The sequence below is a fragment of the Ammospiza nelsoni genome, chromosome 21 (genome assembly GCF_027579445.1).
Source record: "Ammospiza nelsoni isolate bAmmNel1 chromosome 21, bAmmNel1.pri, whole genome shotgun sequence".
Lineage (NCBI taxonomy): Eukaryota > Metazoa > Chordata > Aves > Passeriformes > Passerellidae > Ammospiza > Ammospiza nelsoni.
This window is the reverse complement of record NC_080653.1, coordinates 11,152,269-11,172,922: the sequence shown is the minus strand read 5'-3', so window position 1 is coordinate 11,172,922 and position 20,654 is coordinate 11,152,269. Positions and strand designations below refer to the sequence as shown.

The 20,654-nt window shown below is 45.1% G+C and overlaps 2 protein-coding genes across 4 annotated transcripts in view; one reads left to right on the top strand and one right to left on the bottom strand.

The window, feature by feature from the left end:
- NF1 (neurofibromin 1) overlaps positions 1-20,654 on the top strand; it is a 72,246-nt gene that overhangs the window by 21,589 nt on the left and 30,003 nt on the right. Inside the window, exons 21-37 of one of the 3 annotated variants that reach the window (XM_059486752.1) lie at positions 109-549; positions 992-1,131; positions 1,566-1,688; positions 1,966-2,049; positions 2,139-2,255; positions 3,263-3,444; positions 3,516-3,727; positions 4,310-4,471; positions 5,010-5,113; positions 5,622-5,757; positions 8,689-8,751; positions 10,575-10,733; positions 11,546-11,643; positions 11,763-11,909; positions 12,374-12,520; positions 12,858-12,968; positions 14,145-14,198. In XM_059486752.1, the coding sequence (XP_059342735.1) occupies positions 109-549; positions 992-1,131; positions 1,566-1,688; positions 1,966-2,049; positions 2,139-2,255; positions 3,263-3,444; positions 3,516-3,727; positions 4,310-4,471; positions 5,010-5,113; positions 5,622-5,757; positions 8,689-8,751; positions 10,575-10,733; positions 11,546-11,643; positions 11,763-11,909; positions 12,374-12,520; positions 12,858-12,968; positions 14,145-14,198 (2,480 nt within the window). The remainder of the gene's footprint in view (positions 1-108; positions 550-991; positions 1,132-1,565; positions 1,689-1,965; positions 2,050-2,138; positions 2,256-3,262; positions 3,445-3,515; positions 3,728-4,309; positions 4,472-5,009; positions 5,114-5,621; positions 5,758-8,688; positions 8,752-10,574; positions 10,734-11,545; positions 11,644-11,762; positions 11,910-12,373; positions 12,521-12,857; positions 12,969-14,144; positions 14,199-20,654) is intronic. The other 2 variants (XM_059486753.1, XM_059486754.1) reach the window with 2 other exon arrangements.
- On the bottom strand, positions 16,046-19,736 carry OMG (oligodendrocyte myelin glycoprotein). The gene is made up of 2 exons (XM_059487199.1): positions 19,639-19,736; positions 16,046-18,910 (listed from the first exon to the last, which is right to left on the bottom strand). Exon 2 carries the CDS (start codon positions 18,902-18,904, stop codon positions 17,642-17,644), a length of 1,263 nt encoding a protein of 420 aa, XP_059343182.1. The 5' UTR covers positions 18,905-18,910; positions 19,639-19,736; the 3' UTR covers positions 16,046-17,641.

Sequence of the window (20,654 nt, the reverse complement as noted above, 5' to 3'; positions counted from 1 at the left end):
CTATGAATTTTTCCATTGGTTCAACATTTTGAAATTGAAAACAAGTCTTTAGGCTTATATATTTTAAGGCATTTGAGTTTTAACTCAGCAAACGACCTCTGTGTGCAGGTGACCGAGAGCCTGCACAAGACGATCGTGAAGCGGCGCATGTCGCACGTCAGCGGCGGCGGCTCCATCGACCTGTCGGACACGGAGTCGCTGCAGGAGTGGATCAACATGACAGGGTTCCTGTGTGCCCTGGGCGGGGTGTGCCTGCAGCACCGCAGCAGCGCGGGGCTGGCCACCTACAGCCCCCCCATGGGCCCCCTCAACGAGCGCAAGGGCTCCATGATCTCCATGGTCTCCACCGAGGGCAGCGTGGAGACCCCGGTCAGCAAATTCATCGACCGCCTGCTCACCCTCATGGTCTGCAACCACGAGAAGGTGGGGCTGCAGATCCGCACCAACATCAAAGACCTGGTGGGGCTGGAGCTCAGTCCAGCGCTCTATCCGATGCTCTTCAACAAACTGAAGAATACCATCAGCAAGTTCTTTGATTCCCAAGGACAGGTGATTCACAGTTTTACATTTGATACTATTTCACACTATTTGATACTATTTACATGTCATGCTATTTACATTTGTGTCAGTCCTGCCTTCCCCCCCAGGTGACTGAAATGATGGATCCCTGTTTGTGTTCTGTGCACACCCCCTGTGAGCAGAGTGATCATCACAGCACATGTTAACGATTATTGTGGTTGTGATTCCAGGCTGTATTTAACATTCTTGAATAGTGAACTCTTGAGTGCAGAATCTGTGAGATTGTTTGTGGAATCCTTATGGCTGGCAGTGTTCACATATTGAATTGTGACGTGTATTGGAATTCTGTTGGCTTGGTGGTAACTAGAAAAATGCTTGTCCATGAGATTTTTGAAATGTTGCAGTATATTTGGCAAATACTCTTTCTTTGGTTTTATGTGTAAAAAATTAACCAGAAATTGTCATCCTGCAGGTCTTGTTAACTGACACCAACACACAATTTGTAGAGCAAACCATTGCTATAATGAAGAATTTGCTTGACAATCACACAGAAGGGAGCTCAGAACACCTTGGCCAAGCAAGCATTGAGACAATGATGCTGAATCTGGTTAGGTAAGGAGCCCTCTTGACCTTCTTATACACAGGCATTATGTTTAAGAAGTGAGTTGGAGCCTTCTAGTTTATATCTTTTTGCTTGTGTCCATGGAGAAGCAGCAGCTGATTTTCTGATCCTCCTTATGGTTCTGACAGCTTCAGTAATTGTGGAAGGTGTGTAGCATAAAGTGCATTGCTGAAGAGTGGCTGTTTTGTTTTTTAGAGCTGACCATTCCATAGCTTGGCCCTACTGCCATAGGCATTCCTGGTTACTTTTCTGTACATTGATGTTAGTGGTTAAAAACCAGCTGAAGGCCAGATTTTGGTTCACTATTACACTGATAGAAAGTTTTGGCCAGAAGAAATTTTCTACTGATGCAGGGGATTACTTGGAGCAGAGGAAGTGAAGTAACATGAAGTAATTAACTAATCTTTTTTGCTTTTTTCTTCAGGTATGTGCGTGTGCTTGGAAATCTGGTACATGCCATTCAAATAAAAACAAAGCTCTGTCAGTTGGTAGAAGTAATGATGGAGAGGAGAGATGACCTTTCATTTTGTCAAGAAATGAAATTTAGGTAAGGATGGCATTACCTAACTGATAGGGTAGAGTACTGTGGGCAAGTGTAGTTTTCTGTGGTTAGGTGGTTAAAAAAGAACCCAAAGCCCTGGCACAGCAGTATTCTTGGTACAGGGAGAGTTCCTGTCTGTCTTCAGAACGATTATGAGCCTGGTGCTGCATCTAAGTATTACTTAGTTTGTGGTGATACTGAACACTTGTAACAATTTATTGTGTGATAGAAGACTGGTAGAAAAACCCCAACGAAGCTTAAACAATCTGTTTATGTGTAACAGGAACAAAATGGTGGAATATTTGACAGACTGGGTAATGGGAACTTCTAATCAAGCAACAGATGAGGATGTGAAATGCTTGACCAGGTAAGGGGCACTCTTCACTGTAACAGCATTTGATTGCAGGTAGAGCTATAAGTAAAAGTGACTTATATTTATTAAATTTTATTTTTCAGAGATTTGGACCAGGCGAGTATGGAAGCAGTGGTCTCTCTTCTTGCTGGACTTCCACTCCAGCCTGAAGAAGGAGATGGTGTTGAGTTGATGGAAGCAAAATCTCAATTATTTCTCAAGTAAGTAGTGACTTTCAAATGTTTCTCTATATAATTACTCTGAAGAGAAGCCCTATATGACCTTTATTACAAACTGTGCTTTTCTTCCAGCAGAAATAATTTTATTATCCCAATAGGAATTACCTCTTTGGCCCATTTCAAAATCTCTGCTTTGTAGGTTTATGGAAACATTTTCCTTTTAAAATAATTAGAAAATTTGACTTTGTTTTTGCTTAATGCAGATGTGTGTGTTTCAGTCATGGCAAGGATTAGCTCAATTTGATACTGTATTTTATTTGTTTTCATGCACAAAACCTAAATTCTCTTTGAAGACATTTGTTGATAGAGGCACACCAGTGTTGGGGAGAATGGGCACACCAGATTTGGGACAAAGGGAGGTGGTTGGAGCACAGTTAAGGTTTGAGCTGTGCCTTGAGGAGGCTGCCTGGGGAGGGGATGGGGTTTGGGGGGGTTTGTTGTGTGATTGCTGTGGGTGAGGTTTGGGAGGTTTGCTGTGCATTGGCTCCCATGGGTGAGGATTTGGGGGTTGTTGTGGATTGGCTCCCATGGGTGAGGATTTGGGGGTTGTTGTGCGTTGGCTCCCATGGGTGAGGATTTAGGAGTTGTTGTGTATGTGCTGCCATGGGTGAGGATTTGGGGGGTTATTGAGCATTGGCTCCCATGGGTGAGGATTGGGGGGTTTGTTAGCTCCAATGGGTAAGGATCTGGCATGTTTGTTGGCTCTCATGGATGAGGATCTGGGGGTTGGTTAGCTCCCATAGGTGAGGATTTGGGAGGTTTGTTAGCACCCATGGGTGAGGATTTGGGGGTTGTTGTGCATTGGCTCCCATGGGTGAGGATTTGGGAGGTTTGTTAGCACCCATGGGTGAGGATTTGGGGGTTGTTGTGCATTGGCTCCCATGGGTGAGGATTTGGGAGGTTTGTTAGCACCCATGGGTGAGGATTTGGGGGTCGATGTGTGTTGGCTCCCATGGCCGGGCACCTGTGACCGTGAGGGCTGTCCCCAGGTACTTCACGCTGTTCATGAACCTGCTGAACGACTGCAGCGAGGCGGAGGAGGAGGGCGCGGCGGCGGGCGGGCGCAAGCGCGGCATGTCGCGCAGGCTGGCGTCGCTGCGGCACTGCACCGTGCTGGCCATGTCCAACCTGCTCAACGCCAACGTGGACAGCGGCCTCATGCACTCCATAGGTAACGCCCCGCCTGCCCGGTGCCCGCCCCTGCCTCTGCATCCCCCTCACTGCTGCTGCCTCTCTCCGCAGGCTTGGGCTATCATAAAGACCTCCAGACCAGAGCCACCTTCATGGAAGTCCTCACCAAGATCTTGCAGCAGGGGACGGAGTTTGATACCTTGGCAGAAACAGTGCTAGCGGATCGCTTTGAGAGATTGGTGGAGCTGGTTACGATGATGGGTGATCAGGGGGAGCTTCCCATTGCTATGGCTTTAGCCAATGTGGTGCCTTGTTCTCAGTGGGTAAGTTAGTTTTATTTCCTACATTTTGTTAAAATAATAAGGCGTGAAATAAAAAGTGCCACAACAGTCTGGTACGGAGTGAATAGAGCTGCCACTGACAATAGCTAGCCTTCCTTTGTGTGTTCTTAATAATGTACTGAATCTAAGTTCAGATCTTGGTGATAAACTGCATTTTAGTTAACGTCTAGGAACTATTTATATGCAGTTATTATAATAAATGCATCTGGGCTGGTTATTTATTATGGGTGGTGTGTGCTGTGATGCAGACACACAGAATTGTGTTTGCTCTTCTAGGTTTTAGCAAGATGAGTTGGGCTTTGTTACACAGCAGAGTAACTGCTTGTCTGTCTGGATAACCATTATGAACTTGTAAGGCTGGATATCCTGAGGCAGATTTTGAGACAAGTAGTAGCATAGGAAGCGTTTGCAGAGAGATTGTTTTTGTGTAATTTGATATTTACCTGCCAGTGCCCATAGCAGACATAAAGCTTTATTGCAAACTGCTCGGTGGTTTTGTCATAGTGCTGGGATTTCATACTTGGCTCCCTGCGAGTCAGATTAACTCTTCCTCTTCCCTTTAAGGATGAGCTGGCTCGTGTCCTGGTCACACTCTTTGATTCCCGGCACCTGCTCTACCAGCTCCTCTGGAATATGTTCTCAAAGGAGGTCGAGTTGGCAGACTCCATGCAAACACTCTTCCGAGGAAACAGCTTAGCCAGTAAAATAATGACTTTCTGTTTTAAGGTACATAATCTCTTTTTTTTTTCCCTCTGGTACAGATCTCTTCTATAGCAGGAAAACTTTTTGTGTTTTAACGCTTCATGAAGTGAATCTTGTAGAACACTTTTGCTCAGGCCCTTAAAAAGTAGGCATCCCTCTGGCACTAAACTTTTGCCTTTCTGACTGGTTCAATTGTATGAGTGATTCTGGGCCAGTGCCAGCTGGAGGACTCTTCCTGCTAAATTCTGAGGTCTTGTTGGTGCTCCCATTTCAGTTCAAAAAGTTGTGTACAAACAGAGGTGAAGTGTGGAGTCAGTGCTCTAAGGAAGAGTGTCTGCTGGTTAATGCAGTTGTTATTTTTTTCCAATTGGAAATTAATTAAAATAGCTGTAGAAATTGATCTTGGTTGTGTTCCAGAGGTGAGACTATAATATACAAACCCGAGTTTTACAGAATTTGGCTTATGTCAAAGCAGCCCAAGTGTTTCAGGCTGTTGAAAGCTTCCAGAACTTGCAGGTTCCTGTGTCAATCTTGGCTCTGTCCTTGTTTCCCCTGCACACAGGTCTATGGTGCTACATATTTGCAGAAGCTGTTGGAACCCTTGCTGCGGACTGTGATCACATCCCCTGAGTGGCAGCATGTCAGCTTTGAGGTGGATCCAACAAGGTTTGAGATTCAGGGCAGCAGAGCAGCAATTGTATTTATTTGTAAACATGATTCCCACTCATTCTCTGTAATAGCATTCCTTTTTCCTTGTTGCAGATATTTCTCTTATGCTTTCATACTGTTGTACCTCTCACTTTTCCAGACGCATTGTCTCTGCAGCCCTCTTGCTCTGTTGCTTTAAATTATTTCTAACTCTTAGAAAAATCAAAATTATTTCCAACTCTTAAACCATCATGAACTGATAATGCAGTTATCAGTTGGAATTGTGCATGCACATGTTTGTATAAAATGGTCTGAGAGAATGCCACCTATATCTGTCTGTTCATTGCTGAGTTTTACATGGCCTTTTATTTGTTCCTTATGTGGTTTAAAATAATGATGGAAACTTTTGTGTAAAAGATCACAGGTATTTCCATAAGAAAAAGGGGAAATGAGGTTCTTACCAAGGATGTAAGTGCAGCTTGTGTTGTGTTTGATTGCTGGTCATACATGTGTGGGTCTGTTTCAGGCTGGAGCCCACAGAAAGCCTTGAAGAGAACCAGAGGAGTCTCTTGCAAATGACAGACAAGTTTTTTCAGGCAATCATAAATTCCTCCTCGGAGTTCCCACCCCAGCTGCGCAGTGTGTGCCATTGTTTATACCAGGTATGCCTGCAGTGCTTGCCTGCCCCTAAGCTTTGGGGTTGGTTTGTGAAATTCCAGCAGTTTGGAGCTTGGTGCTAGACACAGGGGCATCTCTAAAGGCTCTTCTCAGATGTTTGATACGTAACACCAGTCTGATCACTGGGGCTAGGGGTGTTTTAAGGCTTGTGTTTGCAGCCAGCAGGTGACTGAAGGTACCCAGGTTCCCTGACCTCCATCCCCAGCTCCTCTGCTCTGTCCTGTGGCTGCTGAGCCCAGTGTCCTGCTGGATCTCCTTGTGTGTTTCTGATGGATTCAGCTGCTGCTAAAACTCTGAGTAGCAGTTCCCTTGAGGCTCACTGGAAATACAGTTTCCAGTCCAATTGGAGCATGTCACAGAAATGCTGTGCCTGGTGGAATGTTGGAGCTGTGGTCTCAGTGAGGTGCTCTTGAAGAGCTATTTCTGCCTTTTCAGCCAAAGTCTGTATTCGGGTCTAAAGCAAAGCCAAGCAAATGGATTTTCTGACCTGTGTGAAATAATGATGAGTAACAAAAATCCTGTCACATTTGCATAGGGAATGCTGGGGTGATCAGGACAGCTGCTGCAATCCCCAGAGTTTGGGAGTGAGAGCAGGGAATGTGTGTTGGGACTGTTGTGGTCTGGGGTTGTTTCTGTGAGCCCTTGCCCTGAAGCAGGAGTGCAGATGCTGAGCCTTGTTCATGACTGAGAGCTCTGTAAAAGCCTCTGACTGACAGTGGCTGTGTTTGGGTTGGTGGCAAAGTGACTTTGGGGTTTTTTGATTTGTTTGGGTTTTGTAATCAGGAAATGAAGTGGGCAGATTGGTCTCCTTCATGGCCACAGTGTCACAGACATCAACTAGAAGAATATTTGAGTGTTCCTGAAAGTATCACGCACAGCCTTGGTTGTTCCTTCTGTTATTGGATGTTACATTCTCCCTCACCTCATCCCAGAATTGGGTTTATAGGCTGTTTCCAGGATATGTCAGATTATTACCATTTCAGTGCTCCATTGGTAGCAATTATTTCTGTGCAAACCATTGATAATTCCTTCATGAAATGGAATTTTAAAAATGTGCTCACCAGCAGGCATTTCCACAGATTCTTCTATGGAAGCCTTTCCAAGTGTGTTGGCTTTATTCTTGCCTTTACTGTCTGTGGTAATAAGGGTAATTTGTTCCCAAAAGAGAATATTTACTGGCAGATATACAAGTGGTATTAACTGATATTTAGCTTCAATATTTACTACTTTAACTGTTTCTAGTAACAACTAGATTTCTGTACAAGTGTTTGACTAACACTATTTGTGATGAACATTCTGTACTTAAAATTTCAGGGAGTTTTGAGGTCTAGCCTTTATCTGAAAGAAAGTACAACCAGGATCTGATTTGGGGGCATTAATCCATTTTTATTGTATGAACCAAATAGGTGATTTTTATAAGATAACTTCCCTTTTAAAAAGGTGAACATGTTCCATCCAAAGCACTAGTGTGAGAATACATTATACTGAATTTTGTGGTGGTTTTTTCATGCTTAGAGTGTTAAAGTAACTGTGCAAAGAACGCTCACCAGATGTGTTCTGTAATAATTAGTAGCTAGTTTTAATCACTGTAGCTACCTCACAGAAACGGTGTCTTTGGTTGGATATTGGTGGCTTTGCTGGCTGGTGTTTCTGTTTGGGAACAGAGCCCAGTGAGTGTTTTCCTTTGGAAACATCAATAGCTGGCTACTGGGACAGATTCACCTGGCTCCTTACAGGTAATGTATGTTCAGGAGTGTGGTGTGAGAACAAGCATGCTCACAGTACCTCCTCAGAGGATCTGTGCTGCCTCTTCCATCAAGTCCCCACAGGCATGCATGGGTTTTCTTGTGAAAGGAGGGTGGAAACTTTGCTCTCGCTGCAGTATCCCAGTGAGTAGAGTGTGTGTACAGCTGCTCCAGGAGCCACTCACGGAAATTTCACAGGGAAGGTTGGCAGAGGTGCCACTGTTTAAATGTTCATAGGTCCTGCACAGGTTTCAGTTCAGCTTGCTTAGCAGAGGACTTTCCTGGCTGCTTTGGGTTGGGTGTTTGCTTTTCATCCTCTTCCATCCTGGACGTGTGGGAGCTCTCAGTGCCAGGGTGACCCTCTGGAGGTGCCTGGGTGCCCCTGGCACCCAGGGCTGGGTGCTGCTGAGGCTCCCAGGGGTGCCCAGCCCTGTCCCAGCTCCCAGGAGTGTTGATGCCTCTGGCTGGGGAGCAGGGCACGAGGGCTGGGGCTTTGCTCAGGTGCTGCTGGAAGTAAAACAGAACTGGGGCCTTCGTGGTGGGTCCCTTTGCATCTCACTGAAATGCAGAAATAAGCACAATAAGTCAGATCTCTTGACTTGGAAATCTCTAATAAATTAACTGTAGGCTGTAGCTTCTTTCTTCCTTTGTCCAGAGAGTGTTTTATGGCAGTTACCTCTCACAGTGTAATAACCCTGATGGTTCACAGGTCTAACCAAATTGAAGGACACACAGAGAAACATTGGGAAGATTTAAAACTCTAAATTTAATTTTAAAAGCAATATGTGTTTCAAAGGTATAACACTACTATTTGTACTGTTAAAATTATTTGGGGATGGTAAAATACATTTGAAAGCTGAATACACCATTTAAGGCCCAAGATTGTGTATCATGAGCACATTGATGTGGTTTGACTTTTAATCTAGCCAGAAATAGTAGAAATGATTGAAATTCAACATTTGCTTGTTTTGTATTTAGTGCTTTGTAAGTAAGATGTAATAAAACTGTGGAATAAAAACTCCATCATCAGTCTTTAGTTTATATATTTCATTTTCTGTTGGTTATGTTTGTTACATTTTACTGTGTAATTTATGTACAAGTCAACATTGGTTTTTTGTTGCTGTATGTAGTTGGTGCTGTGACTTGTTTGTGCTCATCTCTGTTCTGTAGGCAACTTGCCACTCTCTACTGAATAAAGCTACCGTAAAAGAAAAAAAGGAAAACAAAAAATCAGTAAGTTTGGAGACCTTTTTATTAGCCATTTCTTTCAAAGCACAACAGAAATCTTTTGCTGTTTGTTCAAAATATCTTCACTTCAGTCTATTTGACCTCACTGTAAAATCATTCTACTAATTCTGGCACAAAATAGCTTTCATTTCAATTAACACTGGAATTAAGTTAGATGTAAAATATTCTCTGTGTGCCTATTTGAGTAAATGAGACATTTTTAACATTACTGCTTAGTATTTAATATTCTGACTCTTCTAGTCTTGCCACCATCTTCAAATTAAAAAATTGTGGAAGAAAAATGTTTCCTTTGGTTTTGAGGAAAATCTGGGTCTGTTGAGCTGCTTTAACACTCTGGCAGATAACCTGAGCTTGCATCCTGGGCAAAAAACACTTAATATTTGTGGGGTACTCGAAAGAGGCTCGTGGGACTTGTTTCTGACATGTTGTCTTCTGTTTCCTTTGTGATGAAGTGAGAAAACCCCAGTTTTAGCACTTGTATTATTTCCTGAGAAAAGCAAATTTTCCATTTTAAATAACTTGCTGTGTTAGGATTTAGATCTGTGGGTTGCTTTAGAGCATTGTCTTTAAAAGTTCAGACTTACTCTTTTCTTTGGCAGTGACCTCAAAATACAAAGTATGAAGCAACCAGAATGGAAATCTAGACTTTTATTAAATACTGTTATTTTTGCTGTAACTGAGCAGAATAGTAATCATGTTTAAAATGAAAAAGTTGTGGGCAAACCAGTATTTTACAAGAAAATAGCAGTAATTGCATCACAAGGTAACTGACTGGAGTTGCTAATGAACCAAAGTGATTTTTGGTGTATTTTGTACTAATGGCTTTGTCTGGTTTGAGCAGCATGATTTGAGATTGCATTAGTTATGTTTTGAAGTATTTTACTGAACTGGGATTTGTTTGGAGTTTTTTTATTTTAAACTATACAGGACAATATCAAGTTTGCTAATTTTATTCTGTGGAAAGGAAGAATCTGACTCCTTTTGATTAACCATTGTTACTTGTTACAGTATACACATAAGGACAGTGATGTTTCATAGAACCACATGTTGAATATCTAAGAACTTCATTTTTGTCAGGAAGCTTTGTCTTTAACTTTTCAAAGTTAAATCAGAGACATCCAAAGAACAACTCTCCTCTTAGTAATGCATAATTGATTTCCTAAAAGAAAAGAGATTTCTTGGGAATTATTTTTTTCCTGGATGGCAAAGGACAATATTTTAAATCTGCTCAGTGGTTTTATGCAGTGTATGTGTAGGCAGAGGAGTGCAGTGGCCACTCAGCTCTGGCTCCTTCTGTCCTGCTGTGGACAGATGATGGTTCTGAAGGGTATTTCTGCAAATAGCTCCTCCTCACAAATGGAAAATGACTCCTGAAGCTGTAGAGTACAGTGTTATTGTTGGAGAGGCTCGTGGCTCAGTGCGCAGTTACAAACGCACAGATCAAAGACCCAGTAGGTGGAAGGTGTTCCCTGCCCTGGGGGACGGCACTGCACACCTGAGGCACCTGCGGGGTCCCTCCAGGGGCAGGGCCCTGCGTGGGGCCAGCTCTGAGACACGGCCAGGAGCTCTGGCAGCCGTGTCCCTGCCACGGGAGCTGTGCAGCAGCTGAGGGAGAGCCAGCTGCTGTCTGAGAGCCCCACTCCTTTCCCTCTCGTTCTGGTTCTCTGGGATGCAAGAGCGTGCCGCTCCAAGGTGCTGCGCATGGTCGGTGTGGAAGGAATGCTTGGCTTGGCTTGCCACGCAGGGCTTGTGGCAGCCCCTGGCCGGTGCTAAGTGCAGGCTTGTTGTGTGTGCTTGTCCGTGCACAGGTGGTGAGCCAGCGCTTCCCCCAGAACAGCATCGGGGCCGTGGGCAGCGCCATGTTCCTGCGCTTCATCAACCCCGCCATCGTGTCCCCGTACGAGGCGGGCATCCTGGACAAGAAACCGCCGCCCCGCATCGAGCGCGGCCTCAAGCTCATGTCCAAGGTGAACCCACCCCCTGTCTGCCTGCCCTGCTGTGTGTGTACCTGCTGCCGTGCTGCTCTTTCACCAGTGTGAGAAAAGGGGGGAATGTGGAGGTTTTTGTAGCAGCCAGCACGTTTATTGAAGGTGCAGTGTCTGTGCTGTGTTTATGCATCGTGGCATTGCTCGAGTTCTCAGCAGTGTAAGGTTGGGGATGAGCACTTGGCCAAAAGGATGGATAAGAGAGTGGAATTCCAGCCCTTCACTTGAACTTCTCATTTGGGTAACAAAGAGACCAATGTTCCTATGAGCACAGTGAGGGTAGCAGTGCCAGCATTTATCAAGTTCATCCCACTGCTATAGAAGGGATTTTTCCTGTCTTTTATCTTATTTGGTCATATTTCTTGTAAAAAAAATTTAAAAATATTTAATGAGGGCACACAAATTCTGTGGTCTGTCTATATTATCCATTGTAAGTGTTGGGAAATCGTATTTTTCTTTAGATGTGCTACTGCTTTTGCTTACCTGCCTTAAGTTCCAGGAGAAATACTTAATAACTCACTGGTGGTTTGAAAGATGATTTATTTTCCTAGTTTAAAGTTCATAAAAAAGTGAATTGGTTTTTAGTGTTTAAAAGTATGAGAAACAAAAAACTTTGAAAGTGAGTGTATTTTAAGTTACTTGACTTACTGGCTTTTTGTTGTAACACCTCAAGACAACAAGTGAAAGTAAACTGTTTCTGCCAGTTTAACTTCACAGGCAGAAATGTTTGTGTCAATTGCTGTAACAGTAATGCATTAAACCTCTGTGTGTCCCTGCCATGATTTTCCCTTTAGATCCTTCAGAGCATTGCCAACCACGTGCTGTTCACGAAGGAGGAGCACATGCGGCCTTTCAATGACTTTGTGAAGAGCAATTTTGACGCGGCGCGAAGGTACGGCCTGGGGACGGCGCCCGGGTTGTGCTGTGTGCAGGGAGAGCTGGGGTGCCCCTGCAGGACAGCCCTTCGCTGTCCCTGCCACCCTGATGTGTGCTCCTGGCTGGGAATTGCAGGTTTTTCCTGGACATCGCGTCCGACTGCCCGGCCAGCGACACCGTCAACCACAGCCTGTCGTTCATCAGCGACGGCAACGTGCTGGCCCTGCACCGCCTGCTCTGGAACAACCAGGAGAAAATCGGCCAGTACCTGTCCAGCAACAGGTGAGCCTGCAGCCCTGCGTGGGGTGTGTGCTCAGGGGAGAGCCAGCACAGTCCTGGAGTGCCTTGTGTTGGAAGGAACCATAAAGCTCGTCCCAGCCATGGGCAGGGACACCTTCCACTATCCCAGCGTGCTCCAAGCCCTGTCCAGCCTGCCCTGGGACACTTCCAGGGATGGGGCAGCCACAGCTTCTCTGGGAACCTGTGCCAGGGCCTCCCCACCCTCACAGGGAAGGATTTCTTCCTAATATCCAATCTAAATCTCCCCTCCTTCAGCTGAAAGCTGTTAAAAGTTGGAAATACTCCCTTCTGTTGCTTCTGTTATTACTGAGAAGAATATCAGTAATCATTGAAGATTTCTCATAGTTACTTTAATAAAGAAAATCCAGCTTGTTCCAGTTGAGGAAGGATAGTGGGAATTGCTGAGTGAAGGAGGAGCTCCCTGACAGAGAACATGTTGTTTGTAGGGACCACAAGGCTGTTGGACGACGACCTTTTGACAAGATGGCAACGCTTCTTGCCTACCTGGGGCCTCCTGAGCACAAACCTGTGGCAGATACACATTGGTCCAGCTTAAATCTCACTAGTTCCAAGTTTGAAGAGTTTATGACAAGGTAATAAGATTATTGTGGTGGGGACACACAATGTGGGTTTCTAGACTTTATCATGTGAGGATATATCAGAAGTTCTTAAGACTCTGCAATCAAGACTGTTTTAAAGGAGAATTAATAAAGCTGAGTCTACACAAACCTTTTAGGTTTCTCAGTAGATTTTAATTTAAAAAACTAAACCGAGTATGAAAAATGGTGGTAATATATGTGATTTAAGGAAGACTCAGGATTGTGTAAACTTAATACTTTTGTTCAGAGATGGAAGTAAAGAGGGTTTGGGATTTTTAAAATTTGTTTGAAAGGCAGTTGTGAAAGTTGATGTCAATGTATTGCTTTTTAGGCATCAGGTACATGAGAAAGAGGAGTTCAAAGCACTGAAAACATTAAATATTTTCTACCAAGCTGGGACATCCAAAGTTGGCAATCCTGTTTTCTACTACATCGCTCGGCGGTAAGAAACCTTTCACCTTCCCAGTCTGAAATGAGCTGTCACTCAGAGGTGTCAAGTGTATGTAAGAGACACCAGCTTGGTAACAAACAAGCGTCTGAAGATAGCTTATTTGTTAATATTTGCTGATGGTATTTTTGAGTTTTTTCCTAAAGCAAGATTGTCATTTCAAAGTAATTACACTCATGAGAGGAGTCATTCCTGGAGGTGTTGAGGAAAGGGAGATCCCTGTGCTCACCCCCAGGTGTGGTCAGAAGCAGCTCTGAGGGTTGGGTGAGCTGCTGAAGCTGCTCTCTGTGCTGAGGTGCTGCTGGTGGGGGTGTGCTCCAGCCCTGGGGAGGCTGGTTTGGCCTGGGGGGCCACGGCAGTGCTGCCAGGGCTGGGATTTCTCCAGTCCTGCCATCAGCAGGCACTTTGGGGTGCTGGCACAGCCTCTGGGCTGTTCATGGTCTGGTCATTGCAGGTGCATTTTGTGCCTCTGGGAGCAGAGCCCTGCCTGGGGGTGCTGGGGTTGCTCTGTGGTTTGTGCAGTGGCTCTGGGGGGGCACTTTCTGTGTTGTCATGAGAGGATGTCATCAGTGGTGATTCTTTGGATGGAGTGAAAGAACACAAGATGAGGAGCATCATTTTTTTAAGCAAGATCCCTAATGTTTAATCCCGTTACATGCACAGAGTTAGAATCAAAGGCAGTCTTTTGAGTCCTCTTTAAAAAACTCTGTTTGCTTGCCACATTTTCCTTCTCCATTTTGTTCCATTAGACAGTCTTATTTCATGTCAAGTAAAACAAAATGCCTGCATTGTTATCCTGCCTTGTTCAGACAAGAAATTAGGTATACAAATGCAGAGAGTAGTGATAACCCATCTTAAAAAGTGACTGTGCCTGGCAGTGATCCGAGGCATCCTTCTGTATTCTGTGCAGACCTGACATGCAGTGTTTCCTTGTTTGCAGAGCAAGAAATGGTTATTTCATCTGCAGAGAAAGAGTTTCTGGAAGTAAATCAAAACAAAAGTTTGCACCACATGTTTGCTAGGCCTAGCTCACCTCCCTCTTCTTTAAAAGCAGAAAGATTAATTTATCCAAAGATGCCTCACTGGGCAAAACTGTCATGGTCCAGTCAGCCAAGCATTCCTGCCTTCAGAGAGGGTGGGCAGGAGCAGATTTCTGAACGTTTTATCCAGGTATGGGATATTCCTGAAAATATGGTTGGACTGCAACATGGGCCTTGCTGCTAGGTGAGTTATTACCTTTCTCTTCAGCAGCTGCACAGTTCAGGAATCCTGGCAGGGCTGCCTGTCAAACCAGCAGGAAGGGCTTTGCTCTGGGACGATGCTCTGGCATCATCTCTTCTCACAGGGATGTGGCTAAGTGGAGCTTATTTGGGGTGTTTGTCTTCTGGTTCTGAGACAGGTGTTGTGTTTGTTTTCAAGGTGTGAAATGTGGAAGAATTGTTTAGATTGAAGGTGCTAGGCTATTTGAGGGCTTGTAACAGGCTGGGTTTTTTTTGGGGTTGTTTTTTTTCCCTTTTTTTTTTCTTTTGTAGTTGAAGATCTTGTTGCTAAGGCATTGTTGAGTCATTTTACTGATATATCTGGATCAGTTTATGTCCTCCTTGTGCTGTGAAATTTAATTCCTTCTGTCATCTGTCTTCACATTTTGTTTCCTGGGCAACAACCCAGCTTCTGGAGCCAGTGCTCTTCTGTTTTTAATCCCTATCCAGTTACAAAAATGATCCATAAATCAATGAATATTGATCCTGAACTACTGCCATTAGGTTTTAAGGCTGATCCCAAACTAATTAATAGGAATAAAACCTCTGAGTTATTGCTGCAGACCGCAGCAATCCCCACAGCAATTTTACCCTTTCCAGAGCGAGTACCCAGCTATTAGGGGTGTGCCAGGGCTTTTCTGAGTATTTTGAATATTGCCCTGAAATGCTGAATGGTTGTTTTGGATAGCAGTTTCAGCGGGAATAGATTATTTTGTGTTTCTGGAGGTCTGAGTGCACAGGGTGTTTACAAGCCCAGGCCCCGAGCTCAGCTCAGAGTGGCTGCGCAGTTGCCCAGCAACAAGTGCTCGACTCCCACACTCCTGCCTCCTCCCTGTGCCTTATCGACTCATTCGTATTCCAGAAAAATACCAGGAAGCCTCCATTCCAGTCTGCCTTTCTGAAAGCAGTCTGAGCAGGCAGCCCTGGTGCTGCAGCAGCTCAGGCAGGGTTTGGGAGGGAGCAGAGCCCTGAAGTGCCGTGGTCCGGCTCACTTCACACCCAGCTGTGGGTCTGCATCCAGCTCCCCAGTCCTGCCTGTGCTTTTGGGAAACCCCAGAGCCCCATTTCCCCTTCCAGGCTTTTCTTAGCCTGCTGAGCAGTCTGAAGGCTGAATAGCATGTCCTTCAGGATGGGGGCTTGCAGTTTGCCCCAGATAACCTCTGGAAAGCAGTGTTTCCTCTTGCTGGTCATCACATTGTCTCATTATGGGTGAAACATTCTCAGAGCCTTAAAGTCAATTCCCTGTAGGTTTTTTAATGCAATAGAATTTAGCATCCTGTACTGATTCTGCAGCAAAGACACATGCAGTATTTCCTGTGATTTCCTCAAATCAAGCAGTTTAGCCACAGCACCTCATTTTGTAATGAGTCCTGCCTTGCAAGCCCAGCTGCTCCCACTGTGTGGGATGAGGCCAGAGAATGATGCAGTTCTGGGAATTGCTGAGTTCTGAGCTTGGGAAATAGGTTGGTGCTGTGCTACAGTCAGTCAGCCCTTAGCAAACCCAGGGACTGTCCAGGGACTGTGGCAGCAGGGACTTCTTCAGTGTTTCTAAGTTCTAAAGAGTAGGAAGGGGAAGGATAGTCAGTGTTGTGTCATCAGCTCATTGCTAAACAATATTAGAGATACATCAGTATCTAAATAGTGCAATTTAATATAACCATAATTTTCCCCCATAAGACTGCTTCAAACAGGTTTGTATAATACAATCAAACAGATTTGTATAATACAATGCTATCTATTTATTTGTTTTACTCTGCTTATTAGAAAAGAAGCACAGTCACTAGTTCAGTTCAATACAAACATAACTTTATTTTTATTTAAATGCCAATGAAATAACTGTACAAATCCATTGTGTAACATTTACTGTTAGAAATTAAAACACGTATCCGGTTATAGAAATACTGTTCACAATTGGAAAGTTGTCGTTTCTCTGATACCAGTAGTTGTAAATGATCTACAGCCCCCATTGACACCTTAGGAGAAACAGGTAGAGGACTCCAGTCTTGGTTGTGAGGTTTTCTGGGTTTTGCAGCACCTTCATGCTACAATAACTGGAAAATAAATGGCCTGGAATGAATGGAAAACATTGTATAAGATCTGTAATATTAAGTGGATAATACTTTTTCAATTAACTTGTTCTTCAGTTTTCATTTCATGCTGTTTGCAAAACTTCATCTGTAGTATATCAGGTACCTTTGCCATAATTTAAATAGTTTTCCTAGAGTGGACAGAACCATGCGTGCAGCTATTTCTACTGGCTGGCGGAGCAGATGTCGAGGAGAAGAGCATCCATGCTCGCCCTTAGAAAGCAGGGATTTGGGCATGTTCAGTGCCATGGCCTGCATTCCTTCTCTTTGGAGTCACAAGAGTCAGGAGTGTTTCAGTGACAGCTCACCAGCTAACTGCGTAATTGATTTGTTACATGACTTGTGTTAGAAATCAGCTGATGTTTCATTTTACTGATCGTAGTTTGCTACGTTCTGGCTGATTTGTGGGTATTCTTTTAAGCAGAACATATTAACATTTCAGGATGTCACTTGACATAAAGTCAAGGAGTTCCAGGTCATTAATTTGGGTAGATAACTCCTTGGTGTTTGACAGTGTCATGGCATTGAACATCTGGCATTTTTCACTACTTTTATCTCTTTTTTTCTTCTTTTTTTTCTTTTTTTAATATGGAGAGAGCAATAACTTGCCTGCGGTCTCTAAGTGAAGCCAGAGCAGAAGGATACTGGCCCCTACCACTGTCCCATGCTGAAGTTGGACCATGTTGCCATCTCGGTTTACACCCTCTTAGCCGACATCATGGCATTGTCATATTTAATTCCTAAATTCAAAACTGTTGTTCTTCATATTTAAAATGCTCTAATACATATGAAGCAGACGTAGATATACATGCTAGCGATTTTGCTCAGGAATAACTTCTGATTAGTGAAACAGTTCGGTTTAGTTCCTTTATTTTTTCCCTTTCTTTTGCATGTCATCATAACTTACAAAGAATCTGTGCTGCTATATTACAGGAATTGCTCACTGGCAAGTCAAGCAAGACAATGCAGATATGATACAGGCCTTCTGTTTTTTTCCAGTTGTTCAATGACAAAATCATACGTAAAATCAGTACTTAAAATTCTGATGTGTTTATTCTGTGCAAGTAAGATGAAAAATTTAAATACAAAATAAGCACATTTTTAAAAACAAAATAATAGATTAGTTGTACTCAATTAAGACATATGAAAATAAGTAGCAGCTTAGTATCAAGACATTAGTGTGCGCGTCTTTAAGAACTGTTACTTTCTTTAGATCAGAGTCGGGACTTTGAATTTCTTTCATTCATTATTTCAGCTGGATGTGTTAACTCCAGCTGTTATCACAGGAATAACCCCAGTAATTTCCATGGGGTGCAAGCCCTTAGTCCATAGCCAGGGCCAGGGCGTGCAGCAGTGCCAGGCAGAGCAGCCCCATCGGCCAGCGGCTGGCGCGGGAGGGCACGCTTGGCGTGGCCTCCTCCTTCCTTAAGGTAGCGGTTGTGCTTTGAGGCATCTTGGAGTAGTTAGTTGGCATTCCACTGGTGATGCTTAAAGTCATGGGAGTGGTGGAGGATCCCGTGGCCGGGGCCAGGCTGGCGTTGCCCTCGGTGGAGTCCTGGACGAGGATTGTGCGGGTGGCCGCGGCCTCCTGGGGGCCATCAGGGGAGTCCGTGCCGGGGAACAGGGCCGGGGGGCTTTGGCTCCCCAAGGGAGGAACTTCCTTGGCTTTCAGTTGTTTGTGTGTTTTGGTCACTTTGGTGGGCTCGGGTGCCGCGGCAGAAGCCTCCCTGTCGGCTGCCTTGGTGCCTTTGATCATGGGGCTGGAGTCCAGGGCCGTGGGCTGGCCCGGGGCTGGCCCGGTGCTCGCCCAGGGCTGCTCAGCACAGGGGGCCCCCAGCACACGGGCAGCTGTGCTCTGCACCCACTGCAGCACGTAAGGGATGGTTTGGTTATCGCTGCACGACCAGGGGTTGTTGTACAGAGTTATTACCTGCAGCTGGGAGAGCTGGTCAAAGGCTTTGTCAGGAATGTATGAGAACTTGTTGTTGTGCAGGTAGAGGCTTGTGAGGTGTTGCAGTCTCACCAGTGTTCCTGGGAGTATCTGGGACAAGAAGTTATTGGATAGATCCACTGTCTCTATGTTGTAGGGCATATTGGTTGGAACTGTCCAAAGTTTGTTGCTGCTGAGATTGAGAAACTTGAGACTGCTCAGTGTGTTGTTGATCAGGACAGCTCTTTCCACCATATTCCTGGAAATATCGAGCACTCTAAGATTCCACTGGTAAGCTGTATCAAGTTTCTGAAGAACTTTAATGTTGTTGTTTGTGGCATATAATTCCCATAAGGACTTGGGCAGATGAGCAGGAACATTCTTGAGCCAATTATTTGAAATATCAAGGGTCCTCAGATTGGTGAACCTCGTTAGCTGATGATCGAGATCTACAAACTGGTTAAAGGACAGGTTTAAATATGTAAGGTTGTCTTGAAGTCCCTGGGGCAGTACAGTTAAGTTTCTGCCTGAACAGTCCACATTCCTGTCGTTTCCTGAGCACTTACAGCTAGAAGGACAGATACCCAAACCAGTGGGTATGAAAACCAGAAGGACCAGCAGACAGGTAGATGTATTCAATATCTGGTATTCCATTGTTGCCTGGAAATAAATATACCAAAATGACACCCTTTAAATCCATGTAATACATTTTATCTCCGTATAAGGGTTGTCTTGGCAATGGCCACTTGCAGGAGAAATTAAGTAAAAATATCAATAACCCCCTTTGTGGCACGGTCCTTTTTAGAATTGTTCAAGAGAGACTTCACAAAGCATCCCTTCAGCCTGTCATGTTGTCTGGCAGAATGAGACTTGTTTTTTTCATCTCCCTTTCCCCCTCCAGCTCAAATGAGGGCTTTCTTCCGAAAACGCAAGTCTCTTCCAAACGTTATACAATGTCTGCTTCTTGTTTTTAGTGATTTCAAGCCTATATTATGTTTGGAATAATGTGTTCATTTATAGAGGATGAAAAAATGGCTGTCAACTGGATCTTCACAAATCTCTGCAGTAATGTAGCAGTCCCCCCCATCCAGGCATGCTGTTTGCTTAAGTAAATTGGTTAAAATACATCGCAGGAATTTAGCTTGAACCCCAAATTCCAGTGTTCATGCTAACATGCACTGTAGCATTTTTTCCTCCTTACAATGTTAATTACGATCTCAAAGCTGGAAACACATGTTTAGAACCCGAGTTACCGTTAGTAAGAAATCTCAGACACTGCAGCAAATTTCTGGTGCAAGCATCTGTCATCAGCTCCTAATTCCATTCCCGTTTCCTTCTCTGATTTGGTAGTAGGATTTTGTGAGTAAAATCAAAAAGCACAAACTTACCGTGGTGTCCTGCAGTATCAGCACATCGTTTCTGTGATGGATTGGAGCTTAGAGGTCGCCTTGTTCTGGAGAGCAGCTCCAGAGGCTGCCGAGGGCTGTGCTTGTCTCAGCTGCATCGTACGGCTGCGCCCGGCTCCGCAACCACCTGATCCTGTGGGCACTGCAGAGCCGGCCCTGAGCCCTGGCAGGGACCTGCTGGGGCAGGGAGTGCCCGGCTGCCCCCAGCCCTGCCAGGGAGGGACCTGCTGGGGCAGGGAGTGCCCGGCTCCCCCGAGCCCTGCCAGGGAGGGACCTGCTGGGGCAGGGAGTGCCCGGCTCCCCCGAGCCCTGCCAGGGAGGGACCTGCTGGGGCAGGGAGTGCCCGGCTCCCCCGAGCCCTGCCAGGGAGTGCCCGGCTGCCCCCAGCCCTGCCAGGGAGTGCCCGGCTGCCCCCAGCCCTGCCAGGGAGTGCCCGGCTGCCCCCAGCCCTGCCAGGGAGTGCCTGGCTGCCCCCAGCCCTGGCAGGGAGTGCCCGGCTGCCCCCAGCCCTGGCAGGGACCTGCTGGGACAGGGAGTGCCACCAGGAGCTCCCCAGCCCTGCTGTGCTGCTGCTGCTCCCTCCCAGCCGGGGCTGCCTGCACTCTGGGCTCCCCCCGCAGGCTCAGGCTGCCACCCCACTGCACGTTTCTGTTTGAAATGGCAGGTTAGCTTGGCTTCTTTTTGCCTTCTGTTAACCTCTATTACAGGAGGAGAGGTTAATGTGAATTTAGGTTTTCTAGCTTAAGCTTTTTAAGCTACGCTGCCAGAATATATTGTCATAATTTTAAAATACTGTTTTCCGCTCTTTGGATCAGGCAATTGCTGTGTTGTCAGGTATGTTATAGCTCAGCTCGTAGGATTTTACAGATTTCCACAGGAAATCTTGATCTGATTTTCTCAAAGCAATATGAGAGTGAGAGTGTTTATAGTGTTTTGTTTATAGTGCTGTTAATTTTAACAGGATGTCATGTGAACGAGCCTTGCAAAATTCTTTGTAT

Bases quoted from the DNA above. Each gene is read 5' to 3' on its own strand.
- OMG (XM_059487199.1), bottom strand. From the start codon at position 18,904: ATGGAATACCAGATATTGAATACATCTACCTGTCTGCTGGTCCTTCTG.